Here is a 12499-nt window from a genome sequence, read left to right as displayed (position 1 = left end):
AGGATTAAAAGATTAAATCAGCATGAAGCTTGAGTTGAACACAGTTGTACATTTTCTTAATTCAATCATGGACAACTATATGCAAGATGGAATCACTTGCTGGTACCTTAGGGAGAGAGAAATAATTACAGGACTAAACTATTGAGTCTAGTTGATTAAAATCTCAATCAGTGTGCTTTGGACTGTTTAGAGAATTATCTGCTGATGAGGGCTTCAGTTAATAAAACTGGAAAAAGCATATTGCTAAACTACCAATAATGAAATTTTGCAAAACTAGAATCTACTTACACTTGGCTACCAGGTTCCAGGATTTGGGGTGGGGAACTTTGTAGCCATTTGAAAATATTTTTGCTAGAAATCAAGCTATAAAAAGTTAAAAGAGATCAATGAGATCTTTTCTTTAGAAAATGTGGCAAAACTGACTGAAAGCTGGACTTCAGAAATTCTCATTAGTAATACAACGCAGCAAATTATTCTTCCATCTTGTCTTCTTTTCCTCAAATTTCACATTTTTGAGGTAAACATTTTGAAATCCTATAGTATTTTCTGAATTGTTTGTTCTGAACAGCATACTGTAACTTTTATATTTTCACTTAGTTTATAAAGAATATTTTGAAGAGCCAGAGAAAGCAGAAACAACTGGAACTTGCTGCAGTTAATGCTTTAAGTAAAGTGACTTATGAATGGTAATTTCAAATGGCTTCCAAGCTGAAAAAAATATTTTAGATTTTTTTCTACAATTGACTCAACATTGCACACCTTGAACTTTTGACTCCTTTTTCAAAATAATTTCTGTGGTTTTTTTTGTTGTTGTTGTTTTGTTTTGTATTTTTTAACATTAGAGCAATTCGACATTTTTCCTAAAATCAGCCACTTTTCTCCACTGGTGAGCATTGCAGTTCTGTTTGTTTATTCTGCCATTAGGTGCTAAATGCATAGGGAAATAAGATCCTTGCAATCCCACCCAGACCACGTTTCTAACCACTCAGAATTTAATTTTCAGTTATAGTTTTCAGAATTGTGCTAGTTTGTATCACATGGTAACCCTGAATAACTTTCCATCAATTCTAATTTGGCAGTCCACCAGTTATCCTAAATTCCTCTAGGGAATACTAATAACCTTCTGATTCCCAGGTAATGTAAGGTCACCAACGTTGCATTTGTATTACTCTTTTCAAAAGAGAGTACGTGAATAGTTTGTAAAATTTGTTCTGTGTTGAAGCAAAAGTATCTTTGATGACAAATAGTTGGGAGATCTGGGCCTCAGATGAGCTTTCTGCTCCTGGCTGGGCGGGTACGGTGAGGCCCGGGCCAGAGGCCCTGCGGAGGTCAGCTAAGGTGCTGTCATTCTGTATCCTGGACTTGGCATCTCATTTCTGAAAGCAATCGCTCAGCTCCACTCTCGCACACCTGTAGCCTCTCCCGTTCACCTCCGTCCCCCGACTGTCGGGGAGCGGAGACCTAGGTGCAGTTCAGCTGGGACCCAGGGATCTCCGCGTCCCCGAGGGGCCCGAGACAGCGGCTCAGCCTCCAGGGCCAGTCTGCAGGTCCGACCCTCACCCAGCGGGCCTGTTTCCCACTCGCCCATGTCCCCGCTCCCATTGAGTCACCCCCATATGCAGGCCCACTGTGAGCTCCGAGGCAAGAGAGCCTTGCTTCCTAATTCCCGCTCTCCGCCCCCTACGGAAAATCCCTAAAGGTCTCGACCCTTCTTACTACCCTCCACGCCGGGGAGCCTTCCCCTGCAGACTCCACGCTTCTGCGCGGCCGTTTGACCCCATTTCGCATGAAATCAGCCGAGCGACAGCCCCGAGGACCAGCGAGCGCTAATCAGATCCGTCTGTCTCTGCAGAGCTTCACCTGAGCCCCGGGTCCTCCAGGGCGGATGAGCGGGCCGGCTCTCCGGCCCAGGCTGGGGGACCCGCAGTCCACGGTCTGCGGGGATGGGGAGGGGTGGCCCCCCGCCGCGCGGCGGCCGCGCGGCTCCCGCGGGCCGTCGCCAGGTGCACGGTCCCCCTGGTCCCCCGCAGGGAGGACGCCCCCTGGTGCCCCCGCCGCCGCCGAGCCCGGGAGCGCCTGAGCGGGCGGGAGGTGGGGCCGGCGGGGCCGGCGGGGCGGGATTTTGACGCCGGTCCAAGGCCGGGTGACTATTGGGGTCTGCCAGCCCCGCGGACGCGCGGAGCCCTCTCAGTGTGGCGCTGCCCGGCGGAGAGGGGGCTGGTGGAACGAAGCACGGTCAAGACAGAAAACAAAGTCAGCAGGTCACCTGGCAGGTTCTGGGCGAATTATGCAACGAAAGCAGGGGAATGTTTGATGCGTCCCTCCTCCCCTCTCCACCCCCACCTTTTTTTTTTTTTTTTTTTTTTTTCGGTCTTAAGCTCCTAGGAAGCCGGTTCCAGTTTAAGGGTTGGATAGGGATCGACCAAGCTGCTCGTCTGATGTAGTTACGACTTTGCCGAACTCCGCAAGGGCGAGCTTCCCTCCCCATCTTTCTTTTAAGTAATGGGAACATTACTCTGGAGAAAAACAAAAACAAAAACAAAAACATGAATGGGGCGAAATGGTAGGCTTGATCCAAAAGCAATGCCGAGAATCACCCTACGACTTCCATAAGGTACTGAACTGAATATTAGGCAAAAATATTAAATGCTGAAACCTGAATTAAATAATCTCCACACACATCCACTTTTTTTTTTTTTTAAATCTCCCCCGGCCTCAGGACTAAGCTTTCAAACAGAATTTAAAGAGTTAACGCTGACCATAGTTCTTTGTTTTCCATGCTAACATTTGTGACATTAGGACTATTTTGTTAACTAGGTATATGCAATTCACAGGATTTCACGGTAAATTCCCCAGACCAAATATTTGACTGAACAAATAAACAACATTATCCATTCCTGAAAATAAGCCAGTAGGAAGGGGGGAGGATGGGGGAAGGGGTTGGTTGCTAGAAACTGGACAGCCACAGGGCTCAGTACTGGCCCTAGGATAATTTGTTCAAGTGCTGGAGATCTACTGGTTCCCTTTCAATGACATCGACATTTCAGAAAGTTGCTAGAAATTGGGCAAAACAAAATGAGGTTGCCTGAGGGGAATCCATAATGGGCTTCCCTAAATGATTTATTTGAGCTCCATACCATTAATCAAAGGGGCAGCGACCTGGGGGGCTGGAGGGGTGGGGGAAGGATCCCTTTTCGCTGGGAGTTTTGGAGGGACTGTGGAGTCTTGCTGCCTTTGCCTGGGGCTCTGATCTCTTCTCTCCACCTGCGCTCTCCGGGGAGCTGGGGTTTTGGCAACCACCCTGCTTCGATTTTTATTGGTTTCCACTAAGCTGCTCCTTTTGGAGGAGTGTAGGACTTCAGTAATTAAAAACAAAAAATGAATCCTGCTTCACCCACCCCACTTCCAAGAGCGTATGTAAGAAAGTGTGTACAAGAATGCAAGGGTGCACACCCCACACAGAAAAATGCAAACGCCAGGAGTGTGCACCACACACATTCTTTGGATGCACACACCACCAGAAACAGCAGTACTACCGCTCATATCTACATCTTCATGATGGAGAAATGTGCTATCAGCCTTCCCCACAGACACCATACAAAGACACTATTTCTGCCCCAAAGGGATCCGAAGGGATCTTGGTCTGTACTGGCTCACTTCATATGTGTCAATTTTCTCAGCACACATATGAAATGAGCCAGCACAGACCAAGATTCAGGGCTTAATTTAGTTGGTGGCAAGTAGAAAAAGCAAAGGCCTCTCCTCTGCTCCTCTTAATCCCTACACCGGTCATTCCAGAAAGGCATTTATCTGCCTGCTGGGAGCCCTTAACTGAGGGTATATTAGCATCCTTCTTTTTTTAACTTTGTCCAAAAATTGAGCTTTTGCTTTTAAGAAACCCTAACACAGAACATCAGATCTACCTCTTTTTGCCCAACTCCAGGGAAGAGGGTATGGGGGAGGCAGTACAGAGAGAAAAGGAGAGTTGACATTTGACTCAAGAGATTTCTGTATAATAGTGGGACACTTTCACAGTGCCTGCTTAGAAATTCTGACCCTTTAGTATCTGACCCCATTGTCAACCCCCACCCAGCCCAATCCGTTGGGATCCTAAACTTGATGAAGGCCTTCACAAGGGGAAAAGAGGACAAGGGAAAATGTCAAGAAACAACGGGAAATTATATCATGTGGTATATTAAAACAGTAATCAACAAACTTCTTGAAGGTAGGGTATATTATTTGTTCCCCCCAAAAAAAAGACAAAATAGCAGGGCATGCCTGTAATCCCGAAGATGCTGAAATGAGAAGATTGCTTGAGCCCAAGAGTTCAAGACCAGCCTGGGGCAACAGAGAGATAACCTATTTCAAAAAAAAAAAAAAAAGACAAAAGAAAAGTAAAAGAGTCCTCCCTGGAGGAAAAAAAAATTTTAAACATGCCTTCACACACACATTATGATGTGAGTGTGCAAATTAGTTCTGATTTGGAAATATCACATTGGTGCCTATAATAACTAGAGACACTCTGAGGTATCATAAAAGCAGAGATGGGTAATCATTTTTCTAGAGTTGAGACCTCATCACACTCAGCTGTGATACGCCTCAACAGGTGAGTGAAACAGAAGATGTACAAGGGGCCCAAAACGCAGTCTTTAATCTGACCTACACTCCTTTCATCCCAGTATTTCTCCAAGGCATGTGTCATCCAGATGGGAGAGGATACTGTGTCCTTGTTAACATTAAATAGAAATGGAAAACAATTCATGCTGGCAATTACCATCTCTCTCTCTGCGAACAGTTTACTTCCTGTCCCTACAACTTAACCACCTCCAGGTACCACCTTTTGACTTCCATCCAGCCTCCAACTCACCTCAACAGAAAAAAGCCTCATTCAAAAGAGATGAACCCAAAGGAAAAGAGAAAGGATAAAGAGAAAAAAAGCCATGATTTACCTTTAAAATAATGACTCATTTTATTTTTTTCTTTTAATACGTAGTTATAAATATATTTTGTCAAAATATATGATCAATATGGTCAAAACATTTGCACGTAAAGTCATAAATAAGGTCAAGGTGAATGTTTAGGGCTTTTTTTCCTTTTTTTTTTTTTTTTTTTTTTAAATAAAAGTCCAGCTATAAGGAAGCAGTCTGTGTAGTGTGTGGGTGAGTGGATGAGAATGTGTGTGTGTGTGTGTGTATGTGTGGTGTGTGTGTGTGTGTGTGTATATCTGTCTGTCTATCCTCAAGGACTGCCTGATCTCAGCGGCACCCACATCCCTCTACTACCATCTCCTGATAATTTTTCAGTACCACCTTATCATACTCATCCAGGTACAGCATGGAGATGGCACTCAGTTCAGTGGGCACACAACAGGCTTTGGGGATACTGGAATTGACAGAATTGACCAGGGTCTGCACAATGGCATGGTTGGTTGAGTTGAGGTGGTCAGCCAGTGGAAAGGGGCAGTCCCCATGGCAGTAGAAGGCCTGGTAGCCTGGTGGGGCCACAATCCAGTCATTCCAGCCCACATCGCTGAAGTCCACATAGAGCGAGTGGCGCCGGCAGTTCTTATTCTTCTTCCGGGCCCGCTGTGGGTGATGCTTAGGACTACGCTTGGCCCTCCGGCGTCGGGTCAAGGCATGGCCCCGGCCATCATGGCCAAAGGTGACCAGGAGGGGCCGGAGCTGGGCCCAATTCCCACTCCCTTGAGGTAACGATCGGCTAATCCTGACATGCTGGCCCTGGTGGGTCCGAGTCTGATGGAGGTGAGTCACCTCAATGGCCAGCCCATAGTTTGGCTGCTTCTCCCGGGTCCAGCGAAGGACCGCAGGGCTCACATCAAAAGTTTCCCACCGTGTCACATTGTGGTGGACCAGTCTCGTGTCCAGTAGTCGTGTGATGAGGTGCCCAGGCACCACTTCTGCTGGGGGCTTCATAACCTCATAAATGTTTATACGGTGGAAGCCCCGTTCCCAATCAGGGCCCTGGTCCACCTGCTCCCGGAAGAGCCGAAGCTCTGCAGAGGAGATCACCTCATTCTCTGGGATGCTGCTGAGGTTAAAGAGGAAACGAAAAGCAGAGCTTTCACTGGTCCCTGGGATGTTCTCCAGATGTTCTAGGCACAGTTAGGAAGGAAGGGGAAAAGAAAAAGCACATGAACTTTTTTCAAAGATGAAAGAGTCAAGAGAGAGCTCAGGGTTGGGCGATGAATGGTGAATTCTGCTTACGCAGGGGAAACCTACTAGGGGGAAATAAGCATACCCCTTAATTTGAAGGAGCAGATAAGTGGGGCAGCTAGCAAACCAGCAAAATGTAACTAGCATTTCTCAAGCACCAAAGACAGAAACTACCTCCCAGCCTCCTTGATATGTCTAATAATTTCCATGTGTCAACTCCTCTACAGCACCACCATCAGACTCCTCTTTTAAAACACCCTCTTGGTTTTGTGTCCACAGTTTTCTTTACAAGTGGTTGTAAAGAAAAAGAGGGGCCAACAGAGCACAGGCAGGAGGAAACATGCACACAACCACCTTCTCCCTCTTCCACTATTGAGTATGTTACTAAACATTTCCCCAGCGATCTTGGAAACACAGAGCATGCCTTGTTGATCATGTTACAGAGGAGAAAATAAATTCCAACACAGTAATGATGCTGGTGGATTAATAACTCAGATTTACTTTGGAAAAGAAACATCCGCTAGGAAACATTCAGATCGGATTACAAGGCCCCTATTGAATAAACCCGACAAACACACAGCTGTAATATTAAATTCAGTAGGTGCTTTGAAAAAAACGGGCAGAAAACCCAGCAGAAAAGGCTTTGATATAGCAAAAACACACCGCTGGGGCTAGCCCACGTCTGAGTGCTGTCATTCCCCTTCCCCTGAACACCTCCCCCTCCGTCTCCAAAAAATAAGTTCGGTGGCAGCTCTGCAAATTCTTGGACGTAAGGAGCTCTGTTCCTCAGCCTCCTGGATTGGGGCTTTGATGTAACCCGAACTCTTCTTCCCCAGGGCTTTCACTGCCCCTCTAGCTAGTCTCACTAGCCCTCCCCCACGCAGACTGGAGGAAGAGACTGACCTTCGTGGTGGAAGCTCCTCACGGTGTTGGCGCGGCTGGCCGGGCGCTCAGGATACTCCAGACCAGTGCTGTGGATCTGCTCTTCCTCCTCCTCCCCAGACTGAAGCCGGTAAAGATCCCGCATGTAATCCGGAATGACTGCACTCTTGCTAGGCTGCGGGCGGCGGCGCAGCCCGAACATCTGCAGAAGCGTCGTCTCGAAGTCCCGCAGGAGCTCATGGCTCTGCCCTGAGCGGCGTCCTCCCGCGTGGCCCTGAATCTCGGCGACTTTTTTCTTCCCCGTCTCAGGTATCAAACTAGCATGGCTCGCGCCTCCTAGCAGGACTTGGCATAATAAAACGACCATCAGCATTCGGTTACCAGGAATCATGGTGTCTCTGGGGAGGGGGAGGGGAGTGGAAGGTTAGAGAATAAATAAACACCAATAAATAGGGAGAAATGGATGTGTCTGCATATGCATTTAGGGCTAGAAATGGAGGGGCAAGATGGAAAGCAGGTCAGAAAGATCAAGTTTGTGTCTTCTCCCTCACACCCCCACCCCCCACACACACCAGCTGCAGCCATGCACGGCCTGAAAGTAAGAATTGCCCTGTAATTACTTGGTCTAACTTGTTTACAGTCAAATAACCCCAAATCAGATAGCCTCCATCCTGTTAATCTTTTTTTGTCCTAACTGCTATCTGAGCCATGATCTCAGCGTGGCTTCTTCAAGGATAAACAGTTAACATTGAGGGGGTAAAAAGGGGTGGGGGAGGGAGAATTAGAATGACATTGCTCTCCACTTTAGACCTTCAGCTTCCCTCCCTTTTCCTTCACCCTCAGAGCCCAACTTTCACAACTTCCAGTTGGTTCAGAGCCAGAGGGAGGGAAAGTGAGAGGCAGGGGCTGGGCGAAGACAGAGGACGACAGGATCCAGAAGCCGAGAAGGTGGTCTAGGAGCTAACCGAGTGGCTGGAGGGCTTATTGTATTGTGGCCGATGACTTTGAAATACTCAGCCAAAAGTGCCTGATCGTGCCCGCTCACCTCCAGGAGAAACCTCTGTGAGTTTTGACAAGACAGTGGGAAAGCGCCACTGAGACACTGGGTGCTCCCCCAGGCAAGTAGGGTAGGGGAAGGGAGTGGTTAGCCCTCAAGGTACAACCCCGGGCTTTCATCTCTTTAGCTCCCTCGCGCTCCCCTTTCTTGCAACGCTGAGGGCGAGTGCGCGCCAGCAGCACTTTAAAAGGAACTGGTAAGCTTCGAGCGCCCCGGCTGCAGGGCCAAGAAGGGAGCGACAGGGCTGCCAGGGAGCAGAGTGTGGACATTGCAAGGGAGGTCCGACGGAAGGGACAGCCGGCGAGCAGGGGTGGTGAGGACAGAATGAATTCCCGGGAGGGGGAAGGAAGAGGTGTCTACTCACTGACAGAAAACAAGGCATATAATAACAGTCCATGATTCTTGACAGCCAATCTTGAACAAACTTGCTGGAAAGGCTCAGGGAAGCTGCAGCAGTGCGTTGCTCGGGATGGCACTACGGAATGGCTCCTAAAAGGAATATTTGAATATAATGAGACTCCGGCGCAGACAGACTCTGTTTTTCTTCCAGCCCCCTCGGAGTCACGTGAGCGCCGAGGCCCCTCCCGCGGCGGGCGGTGAAAGGGCCTGCGCGCCCTCCCCTCCTCCACAGTCCCCCGCCCCTCGCGGGCCCGCCCCCTCCAGGCGAGGCCAACCTCCGCGCCCGCCGCCCGAGCCTCTGCGGTCCGGGAGGAGCTCCCGGCGGCGCTCCGCAGAGCCCTCGGCCGGTGCCTCGCGGCCGCTAAGCTCCCCGGGCTAAGGGCGCAGCGCGCGGAGAACCCGGTTCTCGGCGCGGTGCGTCGGACAGGGCTCCCACGCCAGGCCACCTGAAGCCAGAGGATTTGGGGCGCACTGAAGGGACTGCGTCTTGCAGCTGGAACCCTGCTTAAGTGGGGCTGGTAGCGAGGTCGGGAAAGTCTCACCCGCCCAAAGCCTCACAACCGAGAGGCACTTAAAAAGGAAAGCGCCGAGGGACCCTGCACACGCGCGTATACACTACACACACAAGCAAACACGAGCTCCCCGCCACTTCCTCCCCAGGGTCTCCACAAGGCCAAATACTGCTCCCAATGACAGCCAGTCACCCATTGGCGAACGCCTGCTAAGGCTTCGAAGAGCGGGGCACCGGTCTAGCTCCCGGCTGAAAGCTGCCGACCTTGTCACGCACGGGGCCGCGAATGGGCGGAGGGTGTTAGAGGGTGATGTCTGTGGGAAAGTGAGAGGGAGCAGTTGCTAGTCATTGCTCCGGGTCCATTACAGAGAATCCCCAAACCAAGTCGGCCGCTGCGTGGCCCCTCTCCCCCGGCAAAGCAGACCCCGAAGAAGCCATTCCAGGCAGAGGGACAGACGCCGGGGCTCGCAGCTCCGGGCAGATTCAGAGAGAGGCGTCGCTGCAGAAAGGACGCATCACAGTTTTCAGATCTTAATGTCGCCGAGGTTTTACAACTCCCGAACCGGCGCAGAAAGGCAATCCCACCATGTTCCCGGGAGTCGAGAAAACCGTGAACAGCTTTCGGCCTGCGCTCGACCTCTGCGTCTGCGTCTCTCTCGCCTCGGCTTGGCTTATTTTTTAAACCACCACACTCCTTCCCCCGCCACTTCCTTCCCCCACCCCCTTCCTCCGTTGCACCAGCAGCAGAGTCGCAGCAAATACTCCTTCAAGAATTTTACCTACCCACAGCTCAAGCGATTACTAGGATGTCCTGACTAATTGAAGATGCTGCCGCGCGCGTGGGTCGCTCAGAGCAAGGGCCTCTTCGAAAACCCGACTCGGCGCAACTCAGCGTTCAGCAGGGCCGGGCGTGCCAGGTCGCCCCCGGGACCCTGGCCCCAAGACTCCTGCCCCAAAGCCCACTCCACCCGACCTCCCTTTCCTGAGGCTGTTCCTGGTTGCCGCTCTGGTCGTTCTGGAGCTCAAGGGCTCGGGTTGCCTGCCGCCCCACTCTCCACGCAAAAACTTGGTTTTCTTCTTAGGGGCACTTGCAGGTAGACTTGGATGAAGAGGAGTAAAGGATCGAGCAGCTCAGCCCTCCCTCCCGACGGTGGATGCCCGGCGTCGACCGACACCTCAGGTCCGGGTGCGGAGGCCGCTGGCGCCCCTGCGCGACCGTCCGTGCCCCGCAAGAGCCGCGCGGCTTTCGCCTTTGCTGGTCCCGCGCCACCTCTGGGGCGGACTGCGAAAGGGTTGGGAAGAGCAAAGGGTTTTTTTGTTTTGTTTTGAGACGCAGAAGCCCTTTAAAAAGCCCGGCGAGGACAGATCCTGAAGTAGAGAAAGGAGACGGAGGCAAGCTGGTGCCCGCGAGGCAGAGGGACAGTGGAAGGGGCGGGCGCCCGGGATCCCCGGAAAACCCTCGGCCCCAAGGAATCTCCTGGGGCGGGAGCGCGCGGTTCTAAAACCGAGAGGATAGGGAGGGGAAGGGGGAGTTGTCTTTCAATTTCGGATTCACCAGGATTCATCTCTCATCACATTTTTCTTCTCAAATTTTTAAATCGAAAAGATAAAAGCCAAAAGGACTTTCATCCCCAGAACTTTTTCTTGGGGGAAAGGAATGCAACTCGGGGTGGTTGTCCTTCACTTCCCTACCCGAATCTTCTCCTAATGCCGAAATGTGTTTACAGGTAGCCTCAGTTTACCAAGTATGTATCTTTTGGGGTGTTTACGTCTCACAAAGCCTTCAACTCATAAACCGCGATCCTTGAAAACCATCCTCCAAAGAAGTGCTTAGGAGGCTTCTGAGGCCCCCGGACCAACTCCCGCTGGAAAAAGCCTGCAGGGACCCGGGAATCACGGGATCCTTTCCCGTCGGTTCCGGGCCGGGAGGGCCAGGAAGAGCCGCGCGTCCGCCTTTCGTCCCGCCAGGAACTCCCCATAGGACACGACACCGCAGGAACGCGCGTCCTGGGAGCCCCTGGGATCCTGGCGGTCGTCTCTACGGACGCTACACCATGAAACGATAGAGGGGAGGCTCCTTGGGTTCCGCAAGTCGACGAAAATAGCTCGTGGAGAAGGCGCCTCCTGCAACTGCAGTTCGCAAGCTCTCGGGGCGCCCCGCCAGCTGGGGGCCAGATTGAGTGACACTCCCCTCGACGCAGCCTCCGGAGCGGCGCGCACTCTCCAGAGGCCAGCAAGACTGCGCTCTCTACCGCAGAACCAGCTCCAGCTAGGTGTTCTCTCCCCATCTCGCCGTCGCTCTGCCCCCTCACTCTCTCCGGACCTCAGAGACGGTCTCTCCTTCCTCCTCCCGCCCTTTCCGTCTGGGGATCGCAACCTCCAGCCCGTGGGCAACGCGTTCAGCCCAAGACTCCACAGTTTTTCCCAACGACCCCCTACCGAGGGCTTCTCTTGCTTCTGCTCTCCTGCCCCGCACTTCCCAAAGGTGAGAATCTCCCAGAGACTGCTGGATAGAGAAGGCCTGGGCAGGAGCAGCAGCCGATATTTAAAGGTCTTTCAGCGCCAGCATCCCCACCTCCAGTACCACTATTGGAAAATAATTAGGCCACCTTTTGCCTCAGTCACAGCCTGAGTCCCCAGCTTATTCCCCCCAAGGAGGCTCCTAGACCCCCTCTGCCTGTCTCCCCTCACCAGGTAGCCTTGCTCACCATAGGTCCCTGCAGTAGCGGGCTCGCCAGCAGCAGCTCCTGGGGACCTCTGAACGGTTGTAGTGAACCTGGGCGAGGGCCGGGGACTGGGGCGCTGCAGGCTCGAGACAGCTTGGACGGGAATCCCATCGGGGAGACAGGCTAGATACTCAGCCCGAGCAGCAGCGGCGTCTCAGGCTCGCGTCCCTCGGCTCGGATGCCACACTCACCTAGCTTCCGGGCCGGGCTCCGCGTTCCTTCCCTCCCTCCCTCCTCCTCTGCCTTCTCGCATCTTCCTTCCTCCTCTTTCCCTCCCTCGCTTTCTTTCTTTCCTTCCTCCTCCTCTTCCCCGGCGGCCCCTCCCTTCTTCCCTCCTCCCTCGCTCGCCTCCCTTTCTGGGGATGGGAGCCCCGCCCACATCCTCCCCTCCAGCCTCCCGACCTCGCCTAGCAGGCCCGGGTCCCGGAAGCCCAGGCAGCGCCCGAGTCCGCAGCTGCCGTCCGAGCTGGGACGCCGATGCCTCCACCTCTGGGAAGCGGCTGGGGCTCACCTGGGGACCACGTGCGGAGGTACTAGAAAGCATGCACCGACTAGTCGCTGTACCTTCCAAAAATACCCATGGGAGTCTGGGCTTCCCTGAGTTTAGTGTAACTGCTGCCCAAACTGATGATTAAAACAGTGAGTAATCACCATTTACCCTGAGTAATTAGAGATAATGAAACACCTCTAAAATCAGGTTATGGAGAAAGGAGCTGTTGGATCGGTTTAAAAGGTGGCCTTCCATAAACTG

The 12499-nt window shown here is 51.9% G+C and overlaps 1 protein-coding gene across 6 annotated transcripts; it reads right to left on the bottom strand.

The window, feature by feature from the left end:
- Nucleotides 1-4944: 4944 nt before the first annotated feature.
- On the bottom strand, nt 4945-12072 carry BMP4 (bone morphogenetic protein 4). Of its 6 annotated transcripts, none has more exons than XM_023230896.3 (4): nt 11731-12072; nt 8477-8601; nt 7077-7400; nt 4945-6112 (listed from the first exon to the last, which is right to left on the bottom strand). In XM_023230896.3, exons 3-4 carry the CDS (start codon nt 7255-7257, stop codon nt 5256-5258), a joined length of 1038 nt encoding a protein of 345 aa, XP_023086664.1. In that variant the 5' UTR covers nt 7258-7400; nt 8477-8601; nt 11731-12072; the 3' UTR covers nt 4945-5255. The 6 variants fall into 6 exon arrangements, with proteins under 6 accessions (XP_023086664.1, XP_023086639.1, XP_023086685.1 ...); XM_023230871.3 differs by having other exon boundaries at nt 7077-7453; nt 11731-12043; XM_023230917.2 differs by having other exon boundaries at nt 11940-12001.
- Nucleotides 12073-12499: the final 427 nt, after the last annotated feature.

This window comes from Piliocolobus tephrosceles, chromosome 6 (genome assembly GCF_002776525.5).
Source record: "Piliocolobus tephrosceles isolate RC106 chromosome 6, ASM277652v3, whole genome shotgun sequence".
NCBI classification, from domain to species: Eukaryota; Metazoa; Chordata; class Mammalia; order Primates; family Cercopithecidae; genus Piliocolobus; species Piliocolobus tephrosceles.
This window is presented reverse-complemented; position numbering and strand designations above follow the sequence as displayed.

Excerpts from the sequence above, each read along its gene's own strand:
- BMP4 (XM_023230917.2), bottom strand. The coding sequence starts at position 12,001 with ATGCGAGAAGGCAGAGGAGGAGGGAGGGAGGGAAGGAACGCGGAGCCC. Across the intron at positions 7,401-8,476 it reads ATATGCCTTGTTTTCTGTCA|TCCTGCTAGGAGGCGCGAGC; the intron begins GTGAGTAGACAC and ends TATTATGCCAAG. Across the intron at positions 6,113-7,076 it reads GAGGAGCTTCCACCACGAAG|AACATCTGGAGAACATCCCA; the intron begins GTCAGTCTCTTC and ends AACTGTGCCTAG.